The 23,983-nt window shown below is 51.6% G+C and overlaps 1 protein-coding gene across 1 annotated transcript; it reads right to left on the bottom strand.

Moving 5' to 3' along the window:
• Positions 1-10,958: 10,958 nt before the first annotated feature.
• RLBP1 (retinaldehyde binding protein 1) lies at positions 10,959-23,983 on the bottom strand (the record flags this gene model as incomplete). Its single annotated transcript, XM_080808674.1, has 8 exons — positions 10,959-11,117; positions 11,412-11,522; positions 12,393-12,551; positions 14,487-14,665; positions 16,248-16,452; positions 17,657-17,785; positions 18,052-18,141; positions 23,894-23,983. The coding sequence occupies 8 exons, from the start codon at positions 23,981-23,983 to the stop codon at positions 10,959-10,961; spliced, it is 1,122 nt and encodes a 373-aa protein (XP_080664800.1).

The following is a 23,983-nucleotide window of genomic DNA, read 5'->3' as shown; positions in this document are numbered from 1 at the left end:
GTTTTGCTTTGCCAATCAAAAAGGCTTGTCCCCAAGAGCAGTGAAGGATGTATGCTATTTTGTGGTGGTCGTGTGTGTCCTTACGTAGACCCTGGTGAGCCCTCGCCCAACGAGGCCGATGCCGAAGAGGCCGGTCCGCTTGGGCGCGTCGGCACCTGGGCCTCCCGCCACGGCCATGTGGCTCCTCCTCCCATGGCCGAGAAAGTTCCCTAGAGTCACAAGCCAGGTTCCTCCCTTACAATCTTCTAAGACAGTCTCCTCGCACTTTTGCCAACGATGAGAGTTACCTGGGGCACTTGTTAAAAATTCAGCCTCCCAGGTCCCTCCCCTGGGAGAGGCCGATTCAGTGGGTCTGGGAAGGGGTCTGGAGATTTTAATTTTTTACAAGTGCCCCCGGTGATCCTCATCACCGGGCAAATTTGGGAAACACTGTTTTGCTGCAGGGCCTTTCCATGAGAAACATCTGGGTAGCTCATTTTATGGAAACATACAGGTAGACAGGTCTCTTAGGGGCCTCCCAGACAGCAGCCCCTGTCACGTCTAGCTGCCCTCGAGTGGCCGCAGTGTGATGTCTCTGTAGAGGGCCCGGTGGGGAGGGAAGAGTTTGGGTAATGCCGGACTCTGCTTTTCCCTGGCTGTATGACCCTGGACAGGTCCCTCTGAACTTTCGCTTCTTCACCAAACGGGGGACTTGGACCAGGTGGATGGCCGAGACCACAGCCAGTTCGAAAGATCCATGACAAACTCAGCTTACTGAGGTTCGAGAGACCTTCCCTCCAGGGAAGCCTGGGAGTAACTCTCCTGTCTACACCTGTGGATGTCATCATTTGCCTTTTTTTTTTTCCGTGTCTCTCATTTTCATAGAAAGAGGTGTTTGGGGTTTTCTTTTGTTGTTGTTTTTTTAAACATTCAATGGTAATTTTACTTTTTTAACCCAAGTCTTTCTAGCTCTGGCTTTTGATAACCAAATAATTCGAAAGCTGGGTCTGAGTTTGGAGAAAGATCTTTCCAGCCATAAAGGGTGTTATTTTGAAACCAGATTTTTAATTTAATAGCCATATTTATAGTCTGTTGGATAGATCTTTCCAAAGTGTGTCTTTTCAAACGAAAATGTTATTTGAGGTTTCAAGTACTCCTTTCCTCCAGTCCTGCAGGACTTGAATATCTAAAAACCCTGCACTTTGAAAAATCAGCAGTTGCTATCTGGAACTAAACAGAACTACGAGTGAAATTGCCTGGATACACTTTTTTTTTTTTTTTAATATCCTTGCTTCATCTCCTTTGCTCCAGGACAGATAGGATTATAACTAGTGGGTCTGTGTGGATATTTCAGGGGTAAAAGGGAACCACCTGAGGGCTGGGGGGGGGGGCCCCCGCCCATCACAGCCGCAGGTGGATGTGGTTGGGTGCCGGTCCACGTGACTATGACGGTCGGTATCCTGAAGTTGTTTTCTGACAATCGCCAGATCATCCTAATCAATACCATCGAGAACAGCCACCATCTCAAAAGGTTGAGACTTGGTGGCCCCCATCATTGCTTTGTTGTAATTTCTCACACACACCAATTTCGTCATTGTGGCTTTCCCCTGCCCCCAACTGTTATTTTCCTAGTGCATTTTCTTTCCATGTTCTTTTAGCACAAATGGGCACTTTATCATCTACCCCCTCAATTTGGAAGCTGGTCCCCTCCCCTCCCTTGCTTTTCCCTCCACCCAGCAGCACTGCTGTAATCTAGAAGAGTCACGGTCCTGTTGCCACAGACCCTTTGTGAAAGTAGGGAAACGAAGCAATAAATGAATGGGGCCGAAGCACCGTCCCAGGAAGCAAGAGGGCCCTTTGCCGTTGCCTTAGGTCACATCTCTCGACCTGTTCTAACAGAGCTGTGGCCAGGTACCAGCTCCATTCAGGAAGAGAAAAGACAGTCCCGTTGTCACACCCCGGGGAGCTGGTGGGGGACCAGAAGTCCCTGGATCCCGGTCGTGGTGGTGGTGGTGGTGGAGGAGAGGCCGGGCCTGGAGCCTGGCCTTTGTCGCCCCACGACCGGAATTTACCCCACAAGACTGTGGGGGCCGCGTCCCAGCTGAAATCTTTCTAGTGTGTGACTCTGAATGGCACTCACATTCCATTTTGGCTCACATGAAATCAACTGACGTCCTTTGTTCCGGCTTCAGGCTCTCAGGCATGGAAATGAGAATGTGACCGTGGCGGTCTTACAGGAAAATTCTTGTTTGTCCCTGAATGAGAGCACAGAGGCATTGAATTGACAAGAGTTGCAGACCTGCCTCATACACAAGGGAACGGCATTTTATATGTAGGTCAGCTTTTTCCTTCCTCCAGCTTTCTTTGCTTTTCTTCCTGAAGTCATTCATTTCTGATAATGGGAGCGCTCTTCTTGCTCTGAAGGTCCTCTTTGGCCTAACACAAGGCCGAATTTTCAAAGAGCATTTGAATATTTTAAAAATCAGAATAAAGATAGAAGTGGCCATAGACCTAGACAACCCTATCGAATCCTATCGCAGGGGTAACCCATTAAACACCAAGGAGGAAAAGCACCCACATTTCTTCCGGCTGTGCTCCCTGCCTCTCAGACAATTTGAAGACAATGAATGAGTGACAGATCCCGGCCAAATTAAGATGATCTAGAAAATGCTGTCACATCTCCTTGATAGGTTTTGTTAGGAGGAAGTTTACCAGACTGCGGGAAAAACTCTCTTCCATGCGGCGGTTCCAGAGCAAAAGAAAGCAGGAGGCTGTTCGCCGCCACTAGATTCTTTTAACCTCTCCGCAGCATTATACGCTTGTAGGGGACCTTGTGACATGCTGTGGGAGGGGAAATATGCCCGAAAGAGGAGCATTTCCTGTCTTTGACCCGGAGTTAGGGAGTCCAGGGGTCCAAGAGACCTGATTTCTCATCCCAGCTGGCTCTAACTCACGTTGGACTGAGGGCAATCACTTCACCTCTCTGAGCCCCAATGCCCTCACCTTAGACCATCCGGAAGGCCATCTACTTACACATCGTTTGCCTAAGCATTCCCACCTGCCTTCCGCAGCCCTAGCAAGTGACTGCGGCTACATCAAGGCCCCAGCCTCATCTTGGGGGGCCTTAGAGAGAGGGAGCCCCTGCATCAAGCCTTTACCGGTGAACACCCTTGATATGAGCCAAAACCCTATGTCTTTGACTGGCTTCTCTTTAGAATCTCCGTTGTCCTCTCAATATCCTTGCGGTCCCGAGGGTGGTCTTGTGACTGGGACAGGTGCTGACCATCGGAACAAGGTGAATGTCCCCCACCTTCCGTGGGACTGGGGCAGAGCACTGAGATCCACAGTCCTGTTTCCCAGGGCAGAAAGCCTTCCCGCTCAGGCTTTCATTCTGAAGCCACAGTCTTCATTAAAGCCGAGCCTTCTGGATAGCTGAGCCTGGATGGCTGGCATCTGAATGAGAGCTCCCTTTGTAACCGTGTGACTTGAGAATCCCCTCTGCCGGCCCCAGAGAAACAATGCGTGTGTTCTTGTTTGTGTTTGCCAGGCAAGCAGATGTCTGAGATGTGAGGGGCTCTTCTTTTCCTGTGCCATCCGTCGTTAGAGCCCAAGTAAAGGTTCCCTACAACGTCACGTCCAAGGAACTCAGGGTTTTGCCCTCCCTCCAGGCGCTTCTCGCCACAGCAGCCCTAACAGCATCATCTGGCATTCTCGGTGCCCAGAAAGTCTCCCCTTGCCCCTAGAGCATCCCCTGGGGTTCCAGCGATACTGCGGCACCAGAATCCAATTTCTCGTGCCCTGGCAGCTGGGAGGGAAGCCACAGCAAAGCCAGAGACTCTCTTCGTGTGGCCTGTGTGCTTCTTGCTATGTCAGGCACCCCCACCCCCCGACAGTACGCGCGATTCAGAACCGGCCAAATGTCTCGTCCCCCGACGCCTCTCTTCCTTCTGGGCCTCCTCTGTTTCCAGAGCCACTTTGGATTCCATGGAGGCCTCAAAAAGCCGTGAAATGTGGCCAGTCTGTGGCATTTAGAGGCTGAGCAGTGGAGGAAAAGGGTTTTATCCTCCCTCTGTTATCTAAACAGAAGGAAGGACCCCCTTCTTCAGAAACTAGGATTGCTTTTGCCAAACTGTACTCGGAGCTGAGGGGAGGGGAGCGGGCCCCTGAAGGCCATCCAGAACAAACGAGGCTCCCTCTGGCCGCTCTCGCTGCCGCTGCTGCCCCCGGACGGATGCCGCAGCCCGGGCACCCCCGCCCCCGCCCCAAGTGGCCCTGGGAAGCAGGCCGCAGAGTCTGGCTTGCCAGCCATGCTCAGCCTCCCAGACAGTAGACAGCTGCCCCTTCTGGAAGCATCAGCCTGCCCCCGCCCCCCTGAGCTCTGTTTCCTGGCATGTGTGTGGAGAAAGCATCTGAGTATCTAACGAACACGCTGGAATCCATTTCTAACCAGTGGGCAAATCTTCTACCTTGACTGCTCGATTAGTAATGAAATCGAGAACCTACCTTCTCCCCATTCGGGTCCCCACTAGCCAAGAAATCTGTTGCCATAAACTGGGGACAGTCCACTTCTAGCGTCTACAGAGAGACCCTTCATCTCCCAAGGCCTGCTTTTTCCCGACCACCCACGTTGAGGAGAGTCCCCAGTATAATAGCAGACCCCCTTGGTCCCCGCGCCACCTGCTTCTCTCCCAGACCGTTCCCGGGGACTTGGTCCATCCCAGGGGCAGGAATTGGCTTTTGTCTGCCTTTTGTTTTGGCCTCTTCCTTTTTCCTAAAGCACAAGTCTGCGCAGAGTCCTATCAGCTCTCCACACCAGTCCCGGACGACCTGGGGCTCTCCCACTGCCTCAGGGAGACCTTCACTACACCTGAGCTCCTGACTTCTGTCACTACAGCTGCCTTAGCCACACCAGGGCCGGGGGGGGCGGCGTGGGGGGCTGGTTCCATCTCTCCCTTCCCCGGTCGGACTCGCTCAGCCACGTTCTTCTGTTGGCAGATCTGCTTCCAGATTGATTTTTGAGAACCATCACTCTCACATTCCTCATTTTCGTTTTTTTGTTTTGTTTGATTTTGTTTGGTTTAGTTTTCTGAAACGTCCGACGCTGCCCTAAAAACCATGTCTTTTTGAGTTTGTGTTCTGAAAGCCTCTGTGCCGCCGGATTTTGGGGTGGGGAATACAGGATCCTCCAGCACATGGGGCATTTAAGATTTGCAACTAGCAATGCAATTTTTTCTAAATATGAGGATATTTACCTTTATTAAGAAATTATACTAAACAACGGTGTCCTTGATCATTTTCTGTTCTCATATGACTTTTGGCTCTATTTTGATTCTGTGTGGTGGTAAACGAAGATCATTACAAACAAAAACTGTAATTTTGTTATCTTTGATTCAATGGAATTTCTTTACTTAAATAAAAGGCTAAAAATGTGGCGTGGCTGTGTGTCCTCTGTTCTGTGGGAGTGTCTGTGTAAAGGATTCTTCGTGTGCCTTCACCAAACGTGAGCTTGAAGGAAGCGGGCAAAACCCTCAAGTTCTTATCACAAGAGATTATATCCCAGCCATGCAAGCAATGACCAAAAAAATGACCAGCCGGTGGGTCCTCACACACCCAAGCTCTCCGGCCCAAAAGCCAGGGCGTGAGATACCAGCACAGAAATCGCCTGCTCTCGAAACAAAGTGAACCTTGTAGATGAAATGTGAGGGGAGATGGAAATGGTAACTGCCATGCATGCTTTTTCTAAGAATGTTCTAGAATGTTCTTTGAAAAGACTGAGTGAACATCACCTAAATTAAGGTTCTGCTGGGTTGGGGGCGCCTGGGTGGCCCCGTCAGTGAAGCATTTGCCTTTGGCTCACGTCATGATCTCGGCCCCCAACTTGTGCTCACTCTTGCTCTCTCCCCTCTCTCAAATAATGAAAAGATTATATTGGGTTGGAAAAAAAACTTATCCTGGGTTGGTTGATTGATGGTGGTGGTTTCTTCTCCTTTGTGTCTGTCTGAATCCAAGTTGAGGTCTTCCATTCCCACCAGGAGAGTTATACTAGTCCATATGCTCTCCTACCCAAGACCTTTGCACTCAGTTTTCTTCCCTCCTTGGCTAGGCAAAACCTCTGACAAGCAAGGGGAGGTACGGACTGTTGGTTTTGGAGGATGTGCCGTAACATGACCTAGGAATGCCCACTATCAAATTTCACAGATGCCCCCTCTAGGAAGCAAGCTTCCTCCATTTCCTTTCCCCCACGAAACAGCCAGATTCTTTTGATGCAAGAAAACCAACATAAACAATACTACCTAGGAAGAATACCATAGGGAAGACATCTCAGGTCCAGGATGCGGGGTTGGTTGATGCCAGCAGCTTGCCAAGGCGGTCGGCACATTAGCTGAGCCTCTCCTGAGGTAACCCTATAGATCTGTGCTCAGGGACATTCACCTACAGTCACTCGCCATCCCAACGGTGCTGTATTTTATTGTACCTTTCATCAGGAAGCCCCTCTGCTCTTGCCCTCCAGGGGAGCAACTTTCCCATGGGAAAGACCAAACACCGAACTGGATGGCCGCCCACATGTATGTTGGCCTTTCTCCCCATTTCCCTCTAGGGGATCCCCCTTTGAGGGGGGTTACCTGTATCCGCGTGGTTGGGAAGACATTACAGGCAGTTTGGCCTTGAAACTACGGAATCGCTCCCCCAAAGGGGTTAAGATAAACCCCCCTCTCCTCGTGACTCTGTGCACCCAGAAACTTCCTTCTGATTCATGCTCTCCGCCCCCATTTAGAGCTGCCCAGCATCTGTACCGAAGACAGTTCGGTTTCCTCTTAAAGTTCCTCCTTTATCTGATGATGGTTGGTGAAACGGATCTGGGATAAATAAAGTTGTAATTTCACTGTTCCCCTTCGCCTTCCTACCCACACCTCCCACAGCCCCGGAAAGAAACATCTGATATAAAGCACGAGCAGTGATAGGGCCAAATGGATTTGAAGCCAGAGTTGTTGGTCAAGGTCATTTCCTAGCCGCATCACCACTCTCTTATCCTGAGCAAGATTTAACCTCAGGGTTTTTTCGGGGGGGGGGGTGGTTTACTTGTAAGATGGGAATAATTATAAGAATGCCTATCTCTGGAAACTGAGAGGATCAAATAGAAGAATATTCTTCAAAGTGAGAGTGTTATTTTGGGCAGTGGTTTTGGTTTCGTCTGCTTGGTTCTCACTCATAAATCACTTCCGGGGACAGTGTAGAAACCAGAAGAAAAGAATGTGCGGCTTCCACTGGGGTGTCTCAACTGCTGGCCCATGGGGGAAGCTGAGTTGGGACTGGATATGGTTTTCAAAAACATTCCTGGGCTTGGCAGTGCTGACCAGCCACATAGAAGCATCATCAGACCCCAGTCCCAATCCTTTCCTTCCTTAATATGATCACCTTCAGAGATTAAGCATACCTGCCCACACATTTCCTACCTGAAGGCGGGGCAGCTTCTGGGCACAGCCCCCAGAGAAGATTCTGGAACAGATAGCCAGCATCAGCTGCTGCCTTTCCACAGGGGCTTTTGCAGCCCTGCTTCTCTGCCCTCTCGGCTCAGGAAAAAAGAGCCAAGTGCAAAGTTGGCTTTTATATCCTTAGACATTAAAACCGGCCCGAGTGGCTTCCTCCATATGTCAACACACAGGACTTGCAGCCGTGCATAGCTGGACCTCCTGGGAAGCTTGGAAAGCTCTTGATCCCCAGGCCACATCCCGGACCAAGCACATCAGAGTCTCTGGGGATGGGGTCCAGGCCTCACCGTTTTAAAGCTCCCCAGGAAATTCCAGCCTGCAGATTCGAATTTAGCAGATGAGAGGAGGGGCGTAAGATTCTGCACCGTTAGCAAGCTCCGAAGAGGGACAGACCCACTGTCCCGGGACCCCCACTGTTAGTCGTGAGGTTCCTGGGGATCCTGTGAGCTGCTTTCTCTACCCTGCCCTGCGGAGTTTGCTCAACACCAGAGCCACACCTACTGTGGGAAGTGGGATTGAAAGATGGCCCAGTTCACCGCCCAGGAGACTCTTCAGCCCTTTTCCTGGCTGTCTTAGGACCCGCCTTCCCTCTTCCAGGGAGCTCTGCAGGCCACCAGGTGGCCTCAGAGTCCTCCGGCACCCCTTAGGGTAAACGAGAGAGACTGAGCAGTGTGGTCAGTCTCGTTCAAGGCTCTCTGAAGCCGGTGGCCTGTTTCCCTACCGAGACCTCCACCCACACCTTCACAAATGGCCTCCATTCACTGACTGATGACATTCCCCAAAAGTCCACGTGAGGATGGCCGAAATGCATCATTGTGACTTTGCAAACCCTCACTTCTGTGTGGCCGACTCCCAGACTCATCCCAGATGTCTTCAGAAAGAAAGCCATTCCAGGCAGCAAACGGCTGGCGTAAAATTCATGTTTCGTTGTCCCCCTTCCCATACTCGGTGGCTTTCAAAAGAGTATTTTATTGTCCCTTTTCCTCTCATGAATGTGGCAGTGACGGTCACATATAGGAATCCAGCATGTAGGCAGCTAGGATTTTGTGAGGCTGAGCATGGCTGATTTTAACATTAACACGTATGGTCTTCAAACACATTCTCCCAAAGGTGGCACCACCCTTTCAGGACAGAGAGCTGGCCCGTCCCCCCACCTCTCCTTCATATCATACCCTGCGGGTCTCTGCGCCTGGAGGGGCAGTACCAGGGAATGACCAGCAGGGGGCGATGCCAGCCCACAGTTGGAACTGACTCACTGGGTCCCAACCCCACAGCCTCTTCCTGAGAAAGCCCCTGGGCTTGCCTGTCAGATCCCGACCCTGAGCTGAGGTGCTAGCCCTGCTGGTTGTAGGGACCCCAGCATCCCATTTGGATCCGAGTGATAGCCAAGGCCGCCCCAAGAGCCTCCTTGGTCGGCATCTGCCTGCGGTTTTCTCCACATCCTGATCTCATTTGTAAATTAGAGCCCCCATCAACCAGAGGGGGGGCCTGGGCTGCATTTACAAGGACTCCTGGCAGTTGGGGACCAAGGGAAAGATAGAAGTCATTCAAAAGGGATCAGCCTTTGTTTCCCTCAGATTTGGGACCAACACTTTTACAAGACAACTAGAAGTATATCCTGAAAGCTTTAAAAATTTCTTTACCTCAGCCTCACCCACACCCCCCTCTCTACCAACAGCTCTACCCGTAGGGTCCCCAAGGCTCCCAATCCTGGCGAATGCGAGTCTCCACGCCTGTTCACTCGACCCCTTGGCACCACCGCTCAGGGTTCACACCCTCATACTTGAAATACCTTCTCAGCCCCAGATGTTCTAGGAGATCCTTTGGCGGGCCACCAGAGTACCTTCCCTCTTTCAGGCTCCAATAAGAGTTCCATGTAAGATTTGATTTGGAAAAGGGGACCCTCACCTCCGAAAGCATTTTGAAGGGTTTGAAGAAAGGGTTTGGGGAAAATCCTCACCGGTCAAGCCTCCCAACCCTCCACCCGCGATAATTCGCTATGATTCCTCCTCCAGCTCAGGCATCCTATGTAAATATCATTTATGACCATGAACTCTCAACTGCGATCACTGTAAAGAAAGAAGCTACTGGGATATGAGCATACCCTGCACACCCTAGAAAGAAGGGATATAAGAAATCAATGCACGTGTGTGAATGTACATTCACACGTACCCATACGCACACATACCCACACTGGAAAGCAGGAACGACGACTCTCAGTGGATCAGAAAAATTTCTGAGTGAAAGCAGATGGATTAAACCTCCAGCCCAGGAAATCGCTGAAGGTTCTGTCCCCAAAAGTGGGCGCAGTACCCAGGGTGTTTCACGCTCACAAGGAGGGGCAAGGGTGGGAAAGCCCAGGGGTGATCACTGGGATACTGGGGTACCTAGGCAGGTGTAGGTAGACCAGCCGCCCCTGAGCCATGACACTGACCAGACCACAGGCACAAGCGTGTGCCCCCACATGGGAAAGTCAGTGGCAGATCTGGGGAGAAGCCTGGCAATGTCCACAAGCCTGGTGCCCAGCAGTCAGCTCTTCTCTAACGCGGACTCTCACCCCACACTCAAAAACCACCAAGCATTTGAGGAAAGCAGACTTTACAGAAGGAAAGTGTTTGCATGTGTCAAAGCATGCACAGCTGGGGGCACCTGGGTGGCTCAGTCGCTGAGCGTCTGCCTTCGGCTGAGGTCATGATCCCACGGTCTTGGGATCAAGTCCAGCATCGGGCTCCTTGCTCAGCAGGGAGCCTACTTCTCCCTCTGCCTGCCGCTCCCCCTGCTTATGTTCTCTTTCTCTCTCTCGGACAAATAAATAAAATCTTTAAAAAAGCAAAAAACTACCAGTCAAGGCAAGGGGTCTAGAGGAGAGACCTCACATAGGAGGGGACACAACCGCCACCCCGGAAAGGGGTCCCAGCTCCTGACCATCACTGCACACATCACGCCATGCCCAACTGGGGGGACCAGGCCACCATAAAATGGAGCCCCTTCGAGGATGTTTCCACCCCCAAATCCCACGTGGAAAAGCCCTTAGCTGCCTGCCAGCCGCCGAAATTACTGTGTTTGCTAGATCATTTTATATCCCCCCTCTTATCCGTTTAATGTATTTCACTGTATTTTACTTTGGCAGGGGAGAGACCTTTAAATCAGCCTCCTTGCCTATTTTCACAGACCCTCAGAGGTAAAACTGCTAGAAAGGAAATCATGGAGAAGCTTAGAGTCTTTGAAACTCAACCCCACTCAAGTCACTGTCCTAAGCACCAGAGGCGGTAGGAATAGAACTGTCCCCAATTCTTCGTGTTCAAGGGAATTGCCCCTGCTTTATTGACCCCCAACTTGAAAGGATGGTGACACCTGAACTCACCCAAACTTAGGGAGGTTCAGGGGAACCACAGCCACCTCGGGCAGCCCTTTTCCCAAACTTCTGGGTCCAGGACAGCTGAGGAGAGCCTGGGGATGCTAACTACGGTTGGGTGGCAGGAGCCATCCTCAGAAGGCTGTGTTCTCGGCTTGGCCCCGGGGGCCAAAGAGCTTCTCAGCAACGACCTTGCCATCATACTTGGGCAGTGTGCCCCCAAAGTCGGAGGGCAGGATGTCCTCATCGATCTCCTGGAAGAAGCCAGAGAGGTCATCTCCGTGGACATAGACCTGCAGGGAAGCCGAGGAGACAGAGCTGAGTGAGGGGTGCCCTCAGGATGGGGGACGGAGGGGAAAAAAGGGACAGGAGGAGAAAGGCACAGCATGCCTCAGGTGCCTGATGGTGTCCATCTCCACAGTCCTCCCTGTCGTGCTGTCACTCAGCTCAGGACCACGCACAGGGTCTGAGGAGGGCTCAGGTGGGATCCGCTCCCCCTCCCAGCCTCATCCCCCTTGTCTCAGGAGCGCTTTCCTGCTACAGCCAGAGAATCGGTGAGCGCCCTCCCTGCGTGGCCACGCACTTACCCGCTGGAGCAGCTTGGTCTTCAGAAAAGGCTTGACCATGTTGTAGGTCGTGGTAAAGTACCACGGCTGGTGAATGAAGTGGACGGCTTTGAACCGGGCTGGGAAGGAATCCTGCAGTGACAGAGAGGGCCCCAGCCCATGGCCCCGGTGGCGTCGGAGGCTCCCACTCACTGCCCCACTGCCTCCCACTGGCTCGAGGACAGACTGGTCTCATCACATGGCTGCTCCAAAGGATAGCTCACTAAGGGTTCCATCCCTGGGCCAGTCATGGGGAGGGAGCCCCAGAGGCCACACAGCCCAGCCCTCTCCCTGTTGGTGTACAACCCCTTGCCATTAGGTGAAGTGAGGAAATGACACGATAGCCTTGCTTGGTGTTTAGGTGACCGAGCTTTTTCAAACCCAACTGCCCACAGAGTGGACTGAAAACTATTATAGACCCCAAGGACACTGCTGTCATACCTCACTGCCCTTCAACATCCGCCCCCCACCATGACCCCCATCTCCCACCCCTCCTTTCCCGGATAAACATAAAGCAGACTTCTGAACACGTCAATATTCAGTATTCAGGAGTGAGCTGTCAGGGACATTAGCAATCATCCCTTCCTGGGGACAAAGTCACATTCAAAGAGGAGCAGTGTGACATGTCTGGACAGAGAAGGGGATCCCAGGTCCGAAGGTATTGGTTCAAGTCTGGCCTCTGCCACTTTAGAGTTTTATGACCTTGAGAGGTCACTCAAGTCTCTGAGCCTTGGCTTCAAGGTTTGTAAAATGAAGCAGAGGGGAGGAAGGGTCTGCTCTCAAGGCGTTCAGGAATGAATGTGGATCACCAAGCCAGCCTTTGTGGTTGTCATTCCTTAAGATGGCGCTAGGTGGTCTTCTTCTCGGGTGCCGGCCAGCGCCCTTAAGTGGGGCACCTGGGCCCAGCTTCCCGGCCTCCTCACCTGTGTGAGGTTCCTGCAGGACAGAGGGCGGAGGCCTCACCTGGAGCATGTCCACCATCTTCCTGAGATCGGAAGCCCGAAGTCCGGCGGCCTGCTGCATGGTAAAGCCCTTGAAGTTCTCGATGATGCAGAAACCATTAATCTGAGTTTCCTCATTCTCTAGTAGCTTCTCCAGGATGAAACAATATGCCTGCAAGATCTTGGATACAGAGTGGACGGACCATAAGACCCAACGTGCAAAGATAATTAAGGCTTAAGGTCCTGAGGGGAGAGCTAATGAGTACATCCTTTACTGGAGAAAATTTGTCACAGGCTTTAAAAAATGGCCCATTCCACATCTGTGGGTATGTGTCTCAAGAAAATAACCTTGAATGTCATACCCATGGTGAGATGCTAGAGTGTTTATCCCTGTACCCTTTTAATAGTAGAAACACTGGAAACAACCTAAATGCCCAACAATAAGGGACTGATGAAATGGTACATTCATGCCATGGAATATTCTGGAACAGTTAAAATTATAGATATATAATTTTATATATTATTATTTTTATATAAAAATATATACTAATATATATATTATATAAAATATATGATGATACAGGAAAATATTCAATCATGATATATTATTGTAGGGTATGATTTTTATAAGAAAAAATATGTGTATGTGTGCATGTGTGTGCATATTTCTAGAAAAAGTAGATTGGAAGGATATGAAATGATAGAAATCTCTGAGTGGTAGAATGGTGTATGATTTTTAATTTATGATATTTTTGCATTTTCTAATAAATAGATATCACTTACATAATAAGGAAAAATATTTTTAAATAGTCTTTTTAATTTGATTTAATTTTTTATTTTTTTTAATAAAGATTTTATTTATTTATTTGACAGACAGAGATCACAAGCAGGCAGAGAGGCAGGCAGAGAGAGGGGAGGAAGCAGACTCCAGGAAGCAGGCTCCTAAACTCTCTAGGAAAAAGTAGACATAGAAGAATAGCTAGAAAAGCCCTGAAAAAGAAGAGTCATAACGACAGAACTAACCCTAACATATTAAACATCCCACACAACCTGTAATTAAAACATTGTGGTATTGGAACATGAATAGAAAGAAACCATTGGCACAGACTACAAGTCCAGAAATAGACCCAAATGTAGATGAAAATATAGGCTACGATAAAGATGGCATCTCAAGTTACCGGGGAAAAAAAAACGGACTTCTCAATAAATGATGCTGGAACAATGAGATAACATCTTCTTAAGTGAGTCTGCACAGTTTTTTTTTTTTTAAAGGCTTGGAGGCACATGACGATGTTCTCCCAAGACAAACCCTAGTTCCCCCACTTAGTGTGGGTCTCTTACGGGCTTGACAAGCAAAGTCACACACGCATATGTAAATGCAGAGACCAAAAACACTAATTCAAAGGGACACATACACTCGTATCTTCACTGCAGTGTTATCTACAATAGCCGAACTACGGAAGCAGCCCAAGTGTCCATCAACGGACGAATGAATGAAGACAGGGTATATAAGTACAATGGACCATCACTCAGCCATAGAAAGGAATGAAATCTTGCCATTTGCAATGACATGGAAGGCGCTAGAGAGTGTGATGCTCAGTGAAATAAGTCCATCAGAGAAAGACAAACATCATATGATTTCACTCTTCTGTGGAATTTAAGAAACACACAAATAAAAGTGGAAAAAAGACAAAGAGGCAAACCAAGAAACAGACTCTTAACTATAGAGCACAAACTGATGGTCATCAGAGGAGGGGGGGTTGGGGAACAGGTATATAGGTGATGGGAATTACCGAGTACCTTTATCATGAAGAAAAAAATAAAATCATTTAAAAAAAGAAATAAAAAAGAATATTCTTCAACTCATGGTTAAGTAAATATACGCAGAGAACTCAGGGTGCTCAATAGGTTGAAACTGGCATTTTCCAGAATCTCTCCCAACCCGCCGTCCGTTAATCCCCGTGCTCTGTGTGGTCTCAGCTTTCAGCACTTGGCAAGGGTGACCCACAGCTGTCACTCCCACTTGGTAGGGGGACCCGGGGGCAGCAGCCATGTATGGGCCCGTGGGCCCTGCCTGCGAGTTCTCCCCTGCCCAGGAAGGTGGTCCCCCACTGACCTCGTCGAAGGTGATTTCTTCAGCATCCCAGTTCTCGATGTTGAAGAGCATGACCACGCGGCCATACTTGTCCCGAGTGGAGAGGACACCAGGGTAGCCGGCCTCCACGGTGCAGCGGACGGCCTCCGGGGACAGGCTGTCGAAGAGCTCGGGGTACTGCAGCCGGAAGTTCACGTAGCCTGGAGGAGGGAGAGCAGAGGAGCCCCTCAGGGAGCCAGCCCGTCGGGGAGGGGCCCACAGGAAGATTCCAGAGACGGGGACTCGTCCTGTGTGTGATCCAGCAGGACATGCAACCTTTCGGAGCACCTTATCTCCTCTTCAAAACACGGGAAGAGACCACTGGCCTATCTCACCAGACTGCTGCAGGAATCAAAGGAGATTCTAGGTATGACTTTGTAAACTGTGCAAACATGCGGTGTAATCCGGAATCTGAGGACGATTATCGTTATTTTTCTCTTGCCCACGGGCAGAGGTACAGGCTTTCCTGTTGGGCACATGGTTGGCGGAGTAGAAAAGACCCCCAAGATCAAGCCTCAACCCCACACAGAACCCAAAGGCCCTTCCTGATTCCAGAAGCACGTCTCCTGCCCACAAACCTCGCCCTTCCCTGTCCTCAACAAGTCTCCGACTCTCTCGACCACCCAACTCTACAGGGACCAGGCCCGGGAGAGGGGCTCGGGGAGCGTTTGCCTTGGGAATGCCACTGACCTCCTCACTATTCCTACCACCGTCCAGGTATAACCCCACCACCTTGCTGTGCCCTCTGTCCCGTTGCCCCTCCCTCGAGGTATCTCATCTCCTTTGCATTTGTCTTCAGAAGTTCCCTTTGCCCAGGAGCCTTCCTGGCCACGTGACACCCGTCTCCTTTATTTTTCCTCATTATCCTTTCTTACTCCCGGACAGTCTAGGGAGCTTTATTTCTCTGGCTTATTGTTTCCGCCGTTAGCCTATGAAGCCCTCGGAGGCAGCTCCCGTCCGCTCGGTTCTCTGCTGCATCCTTTGGCCTAAAAGAGTGGTTGGGTGGTGTCTGGGTGGCTCAGTGGGTTAAAGCCTCTGCCTTCGGCTCAGGTCATGATCTCAGGGTCCTGGGATCGAGCCCCAGGTCGGGCTCTCTGCTCAGCGGGGAGCCTGCTTCCCTTCCTCCCTCTCTGCCTACTTGTGATCTCTGTCTGTCAAATAAATAAATAAAATCTTAAAAAAAAAAAAAAGAGTGGTTGGCACAGTGTGGCTGTGAATTCACTCTTGGGGAAGGAAGGAAGAAGTAAGAGAAGGAGAATGTGTAGGCTTGGGGAGGGCCTGCTCGGACACCCCTTTCTTTCCAGGGGCACCAAGGATTGGATTTCCTTAGGAAACCTGTCCTCAGGCAGCCAGCGGGCCTGGGCAGGTCTGTCCTCAGGGCTCCTTCCCGTGGCTGGCATCATCTCCAGTCCCATTCTGTATGAGGCTTAGGTACCTGCAGGGCAAGGGGCCACACACCGGCCTTTCCTGCCTCGCTGGGCTGGGGTCGGGGAGGGGAAGGCTCTCCAGGACCTGGAGAGAGGAGAGGGGAGCCAGAGCTCTAGGAATGTGGAGGCTGCTGAGTTCACACCCCATTTTCCGGGTGAGGATAAGGAGGCTCGGGGAGAGTGGTTCTCACGGGGCAGGGAACGCGTGGGGAATGGAGGGGACAGTCTCCCCCGTGCCTGGGTTGGGCCACCGGCACCGCCTCCCCGCCTCCCAGCCCCGGGCTTCGGGAGGCGGTGCCTCCTGCGGGGGTCTCACCTCTGAGCAGCTCGTAGGCGCGCCCCACGTCGAACTTGCGCGCGCGGATAAAGCGCAGGAAAAAGGCGCTGTCCCTTCCCTGCACCCTCTCGGCCACCGCCCGGGCCAGCTCCTGCCCAGACGCCGCCTCGGCCTGCACCAGCTCCTGCAGCTCTCGCACCACCTCCTCTCGGGTCTCCTCCCTCTCGTTTAGCTCGTCCTTGGCCTGGAACAGGGTCAGGTGGAGGCAGCAAGTCACAGACTGGCGCGCGCGTGCGGAGCAGGACGCCCGAACCAGGAGGCTCCTGCCAGGGCCAGCGCGGCCCATGGGCCAAGGGCTTGCCACTGGGGCCACCGATCCTCTGCCCCCATGAGCACCACCTGCACGGGCAGCACCTGAGACCGCCAGCTACTTTCGCGGCCGAACATTGAGTCACAGTGCCCATCCTGGGTTTGTTGGCAGGAGACCGCCAAAGGTGTCTGCCCCCACGGAGCACTGCGCTATGGCCTTGAAATAGTGAAGGCCGCCACCCATCACCGCAAGGTGGGTATTCATACCCCATTCTCAGGATGAGCAGACTGAGGCCCCTAGAGGTGAGGGTGACCCAGACAGGAAGGGGTGGAGCTGGGGCTCACACTCGAAGGGGGACTTTGAGTCACTTCCTCCTGCAGCCTTCCAGGCTTGAGTCTGATCTTTCCCAAACCAAAGATACCCTGAAGAGGGCAGCCTGTCCCCTGCCCCATATTCCTCCCTTTGGCTGGGTCTGTATGCCTCAGGCAGGTCTCTCCGTGGACAGCAGGAGTGATGGGAAGGCAAAGGAGGGGGACTCTGGTCTGGGGGAACTCGCAGCACCTTTCCCTTGGTAGCAGAGATGGAAGCTAGGAGCCCAGGCTCGGCTCGGCCCTAAGACAGCTCTGCCACTTTCCGCAGAGCACAGTCTGATCCTCTCTGAGCTGGTCCAACGGTCTTCTTTCAGAGGTACAAAAGGCAAGACCCAGAGAGGGAAAGCAGCTTGCTCAAGGTCACACAGCAAGTTGAAAGTTAGGTCTGATTCTACAACTCGGGCTTCTTGCCTATTCAGTGGGGGCGGCCGTTGGATTCCTGTTTCCCTGAGCCACTTGCAAACCAATGTTCCTCATATCTGAGCCTAGGATGAGCCCTCATGCAAAGGTCCTAGGTCCTGGCATTGATATCAAGGGACTTTATTGGTGCTATAGTCTTGGATTAGGCCGGCTTCGATGTCTGGTCAGCCCAGTTGCTGCCATCGCCCCAACCTCCAGGATGGCCCCTAGAACAGGCCAGTCCATTAGCTCCAGGATAGCCTGGAGAGCTGGGGCTGGACCCATCCTACAGGAGAGAGGATGTTGTCAACATTCCTTCGCTTTAGGCCACCCTAGCCCACCCCTCCCTGCACCCTGGGTCACCTCACCTTCTGTAAGGTGTGGCGGGGAAGCTGGCTGCATGGGCCAAAGACAGGTCCATGATCCTTCGTTGTAAGCCGCTCCAGCTGGGCACGGAGCTCCTGTTCCTCTTCAGGGACCACACGGAATGTGCCCACCTAGGCAGGGAGAAGTCAGGAAAAAGCAGGGAGAGTCCCCTGTCAGCCAGAGCAAGCCAGTGCAAATGAGCCTGCCCACATCCTACACTAGTGCTTTGGTCCAAGGTCACTGTTAGGCCTTCTCCCTTCGGGTGGGGTCATGGGTGGGGTTGTGTAGGTGAGTGCCCATAAGGGTCCTGAGCAGACCAAACAATAGAGAAATGGGGAGGAAGGGAGGGAGGGAGGGCGGAGAGAGGGAGGGGAGACCAGAGCACAGGGGTACTCACGTTCTCTGACATGCTGCCTCCGGAAAACTCAGAGTCCTCAGAAAAATAAGGGGCTCGTTTCTGTCCTGGCCTTTCCAGGCAGCCTCCTCCCTGGGATAGGAAGTCAAGGGGGCAGTAGTCTGGACAGACCGTTCTCTTATTGTTTCAGAACAGTGCATCTCGAACTTTTGAGTGCCTAAGAATTACCTAAGGAATCTGGTAGAAATGCAGGGGCCTGGGCCCCTCACCCGTGATTCTGACTCAAGAGGGCCAAACTGGGCCCAGGAATCTGCATTTTAAAGCAGCACCCCACTCCCCCAAGCCCCCGCCCAGCCATGGCCTTGAAGAAAATGATCCTTGGGCTACACTTTGGGAAACACTCCTTCGAGAAGGAATACACACAAAAATACCGCAAACCTTAGTTCTTAAGATAAGCCAGTGCAGTCAGGGAGAACCTAGCTTTGACCCCCATTCTGAAGTTACATGATTGCTGCAGAATAAAGCAATCCCTCCTTCTGTCTGTGGCCCTCCCTCTCCAGCCCAAAGGGGAATCTCAGAAACTTCCCAGCCTAGCGGATGGTTCCTTCTCCAGTACATTCATTCTCAGGAGTGGGGAGGACTAGTTACGTAACCAGAATACTGGGTGTGTGTTCTGTGCTCTGTGATGCCCTGTGTAATTCCAAATCCGTATCTCAGAGCCAGAGCCGGCATTATTCTCCCCATCTTACATGGGAAGAAGCAGACCCTGGGGGAGAGTAAGTGACATGGCCGCTGTCGCACAACCAGAACTAGCCAGGGATCAGGCCTTGCGCCCAAGCTGTGACTTCCCGTGGGCACCGAGACGCAGCCTCTGGTGGCAAAAGTTGCACCTGGGTTCAAATTCTGTCTCTTCCACTTGCAAGCTATGTAATTTAACCTGAGTCTTGGCTGTCCCCTGTCAAAGGGGGGTGGAAGGAGGGTCATGAAGGTGAAATTAAATAACGTGCACAGAGGCAGTGCTCGGCCACCGGAACAAAGCTCATCTGTCGCCCACATGACAACCTGCTCAACCCACTGAGTATCTTTGGAGACAGCGCTCCTGTTTCCAGATCTTTTCTTGTCCTGTCTAAACATCCCCAGGACCTTTAAAGAAGCCGTCACCACCCTGCTCCTTTCTCTGACCAGGTTCCCACTTGCCAGTTCCGTCCCCTGTTCATTACTGGTAAGTGACAAAGGTGGGACTTGAACCACCACTTTGACAGCGAGGGCCAAGACCTCTCCAGGCTAAGTCCCTAGGACAATGGGTGTTACAGAAAACCCTTTAGGGTCAGAGAAACCTGGGTTGGAAATGAGAGCTGTCATTTAGCACCCGCATGACCTTGGGCAAGTTGTTTAACCATTCTGAGCCTCAGTTTCCCCATCTGCAATTTGGGGATAATAACTGTACCCACCAAATAGAGTACAGAAAACACCACGGAGTTTTTTGCTCTAAAACATGATATCCCTTCCCTTTCTTAGCATCATACCGATCATTGCCCCAGTGTGCCCAGAGAGACTGGGAGGATCCCAGGGGATATCCGAGGACCTCCCAATTCCCTGCCTCTCCCATTTCCCAGCTCCAGCCCGGGCAGGGAACCCACAAGCAGAAACCAGATCTAAGCCTTCTCTCTGGCAGGTAGACTTCCAACTGTGTGGACCCAGAGACAGACTGAAATACTGGTGTGGCCTCTCTCACTGGGGCTTTGCTGGAACAGGAATGGAGAGGTCTGATAGAACTGAGATTAGACGGGAGAGATAGTGGCTGGTCACCCCAGCTAGTTAAGCAGATCATTAGGACAAGATCCCAGAGCCTCGAAATAAAGGGCTAAAGTCAGTACAGCAGCTCTTTTAAAAGTATGCACAATCTAATTAATTTTGAGTTTTTAAACTGTATACAATGAAAAAACATTCACCCCCATCTCATGGTGAGGCTGTTTCCCTGCTATCTAGGGTTGCCAGATAAAATACAGAATGTCCAATCTCGTGTCCATTTCAGGTGAACAACAAAGACGTCTGAAGCATAAGTATATCCCACGTAATACTTGGGACATCCTTACACTAAAAAAAGTCTTTGTTGCTCATCTGAAATTCACACTTAACCGGGGGGCCCTGTATGTTTATTTGCTGAATCTGCCATCAGGTAGATCTAGCACCACTTGGAGAATGGCCAGTTGGTTTCAGTTTCAGAGGTAGCCTGGGATGGGGTCTCCCCACCCCCCAACTCCTCACCCCAGTCCTGGGCTCCCTGGCCCAGCCAGACCCATGCTACTGACTTACCTACCAGCTCCTCCTTCGGGCTACCTGGTGCCTGCGTCCTCCTCCTCCTCCGGGAGCCTGGACGTTGCCTCCACTGGGGGCGTGGCCCAGTCAGCAGGCTGGGATTACTGTGTCACAAGGAACTTCTCAAGGCCCCCAGTTTCCCGTTAAATCAGGCTTACAGGGAGGCCCAGATTGGGGCAAGTGAAGCACCAGGGGGGAGAGGGGATTGGCCTGGGCCTGGCTGCAGCCACCTCAAAGCCCTCTTTTGTGTGCTTCTGCTCCCGAGTTCCTGCTCAGCCATGTGGAAGCTGGGCAGTGGGGGTGGGATCCCGGCCAGCCCCATCCCCTCGTGCTCGCTCACTCGCTCTCTCACTCTCATTTGCAGAGGGAGGGTCTGAGAAAGCACATCCCAGGGCAAGAAGACTTGCAAGAGATGGAGGGAAGTTTTAAATGTGACTGTGGGTCCGGTGGCAGCGGTGGCCGATCCAGGCCTGTCACTCTCCCCCTGGGTGTGGGACTTGTCCCCTCCGCAGTGAGTGGGGCCCCCTGGTTAAGGCAGAGGAGGAGGAGGGCAAGACAGGGGGAGCCGCCTTCCAGGCAGTATGGCGAGTGATAGGAGCCTGCTTGGGAATGAGGCTGGCCACTTTTCAATCCTAACTCCAGCCCCTTCTAGCTGTGAGAATTGACTTCACCACTCTGACTCCGTGTCCTCTGAGAAGTTGGGATAATTAGGGACAGGCTGGCGGCTTTAGTGAGGATGAACGTGCTTGGCTCGGTGCTGGACACTTAGTAAATGTAAAGGCGCGGCAAATGCTGGCGGTTACTCCAAATCCAGAATCCATATGCATCTGGGTGGCGGGGACCCACATTATCCATCCCTCTGCTGTCCCTCAGCAGGTGGCTTCCCGGGGTCTCTGCTTTGGTAGTTCCCTGCTGGGGGTGCCGTGGAGGGGAGCGGCGCGGGATGATATCTTTAGTCTTTCTCTGGGATTCCAAGGGCCGGGAGCTCCTTGTTTTTACTAGAGGACGATCCTCCTTGCTTTAAAACTCCTCCTCCGTCTGACCCCCAAGCAGCCTTCTGTGTCACCCTCGGTCCTGATATTGCCTCCCGGGACAGGGTCAGGATCTGTGCACAGGACATTCTCCAGAGTCCAACCCCAGGAAGGCTTTTTGTTTTTCCCCAAATAGTTCTTCATTTTCAACCGATTCCTACTTGGACAGGTTTGGGATCTCTTCACCCTCCTGTGCCCGCTCCAGACACCCTGGGGCTTATGAGAATGTCATGGAGGGGCAGTCCCTGGGAGCAGCACCTGACCCCACTTGTCTCCCTAGACCCCTCCCTCTAGAGCAGGCGGCAATACCTGGGCTTGGATCTTGGGGTGCAGTTAAGTGACGTTAATCTCCTTTCTTCTGACAGCCCCTTCCCAGGGCTCCTGCTCAGGCTGCTGCCTGACTCTGTTTCCTCCCAAGTCCTCCCTGGAGCTGGAGAACCCCTCATTTCTAAGCATCCTGCTCCTGAGAATTCCGCACTGTCCCAGTACAGAAGCCACTGGCCACATGTAGCTGTTTAGCACCCGAAGTCGGATAACGGCACCAAAGAATTGAATTTTAACCTTAATGAACTTAAATTTAAATTGAAAAGTTGGTACCAGTTCCAGTTTTTGGGAAACTGTGAAGTATGTTTGGAATAACTTAGGTGTATGATTCTACTTTTTTTTTTTTTTAAGATTTTACTTATTTATTTGACAGAGAGAGAGAGAGATCACAAGTAGGCAGAGAGGCAGGCAGAGAGAGGGGGAAGCAGGCTTCCTGCTGAGCAGAGAGCCCGATGTGGGGCTCGATCCCAGGACCCTGAGATCACGACCTGAGCCGAAGGCAGAGGCTTAACCCACTGAGCCACCCAGGCGCCCCCTCTACTTTTTCAATAACAAATTCTGTGATCAAGTATTTAGAGTCTGACCTGAGATGTGCTATAAATATAAGATCCCTGCTGGCTTTTGAAGACTGAGTACAAAAGGAGCCTAAATTTTCTTTTTTTTAATTAAAGATATTTATTTATTTATTTGAGAGAAAGCGAGACCACTCATGCACAAGCTGGAGGAGGGGCAGAGGGAGAGGGAGAGAGAATTTTAAGCAGACTCCCAGCTGAGCACAGAGCCCAGCAAAGGGCTTGCTCTCAGGACCACCGTGAGATCATGACCTGAGCTGAAATCAAGCGTCAGATGCTTCACAGACTCGGCCACCCAGGGGCTCCAGCCTAAAATTTCTTATTAAGGATTTTTACACGACTTAGTGTTCTGAAATACTAGTGCTTATTGGGTTGAAAACATGAGTTAATTTCACTTGTTTCCTTTTCCTTTTTTTGATGTGGTTATTAGAAAATTTAAAATTTTCTCATTTTAATTTTAATGGCTCCCATTGTATTTCTAATGGACGGTGCTGGTCTAAACGTTGCTACTCCTTGGAGTGTGACCTGTAGACCAAGAACATCAGCATTATCTGGGAGCTTGTTAGAAATGCAGAGTCTCTGGCTTTCCCCCAGATAGGCTATCTCAGAATCAGTAGGTTAACAAGGACTGCTCTCTGCCCCCCCCCCCCCCGCCCGGTGATTCCTATGCACAGAAAAGTTTGAAAAGCACTGCCCTAGAGTTTCTGGCCCTCTCCGCCTCCTGCCTGTGCCCAGCACATGACCTTGCCTGACCTCAAATCTGAGGATTGGTGGGGAAGTAGATTGAGGATTATCCTTGCCACCATCCTCTTCCTCTTGGAGGCAGGCCAATGGTGGCGTGGGTGGGGGTGTAGGAAGCGGAGAAAGGAGGATGGGGTGGGGGGGATCCTAACCTGATTCCAGGCCACAATTGCTCTCAGGGGGTGCTAGACACCTGTAAAATGGTGTCACGGGCTGAATTTTGTTCCCCCAAATTCATGTCCAGGAAGTACTATCCTCCCTCTGAATGTGACTGTATTTGGAGATAAGGACTTTAACGGGAAAGTAAGATAAAGTGAGGTCATCGAGGCAGGCCGGAATCTGACTGGTGTCCTTATATGAAGAGGAAATTTGGACACAGTTATAGAGGGAAATTATGTGAAGACACAGGGAGAAGATGGCCATCTGTGCCCCCAAGGAAGAGGCCTGGGGAGAAACCAGTCCTGCCGACAACTTGATCTTGGGTGTCTCACCTCCAGAATCGTGAGAAAATGCATTTCTGTTGTGTAAGTCCCTCAGTCTGTAGTACTCTGTAACAGACTAATCTAGATGTGCTTCGGGACTTTCCCCCAGTACTTCCCAGGGCGTGAGCTTCGAGGGAGACAAGGTGGGGTGGGTGAGAACTCCGGCTGCTCTGCGGGAAGGACGGATGGATGGACAGAAGGCCCAGCATAGGCTCAGTCAAAGCCAGCAGATAGAGTGCATCGCAAGGAACACTCCTGGGCACCAAGAACACTTGTGGGTTAAAGCCCCAGAAAAGAGCTTTTCAGGATGCGAGCAGGCCACGAGGCCCTTTTTAGGCAGCAGAGCTTTCTGTGGCATTATTTTCTGCTCACAGCCCTGCCTCTGCCCTGCCCTTCCCCCACCGGCAAGAGTCACGTTCATGTCCAGTTCCTGTGCTGGAACAATAGTGTCTTTGTGTGAGGGGGGGATGCTGCCCTCATTGGCCCAGACACCTGTGCTGATCAT

Source organism: Martes martes (genome assembly GCF_963455335.1).
Source record: "Martes martes genome assembly, chromosome: 7".
NCBI lineage: Eukaryota > Metazoa > Chordata > Mammalia > Carnivora > Mustelidae > Martes > Martes martes.
This window is presented reverse-complemented; position numbering and strand designations above follow the sequence as displayed.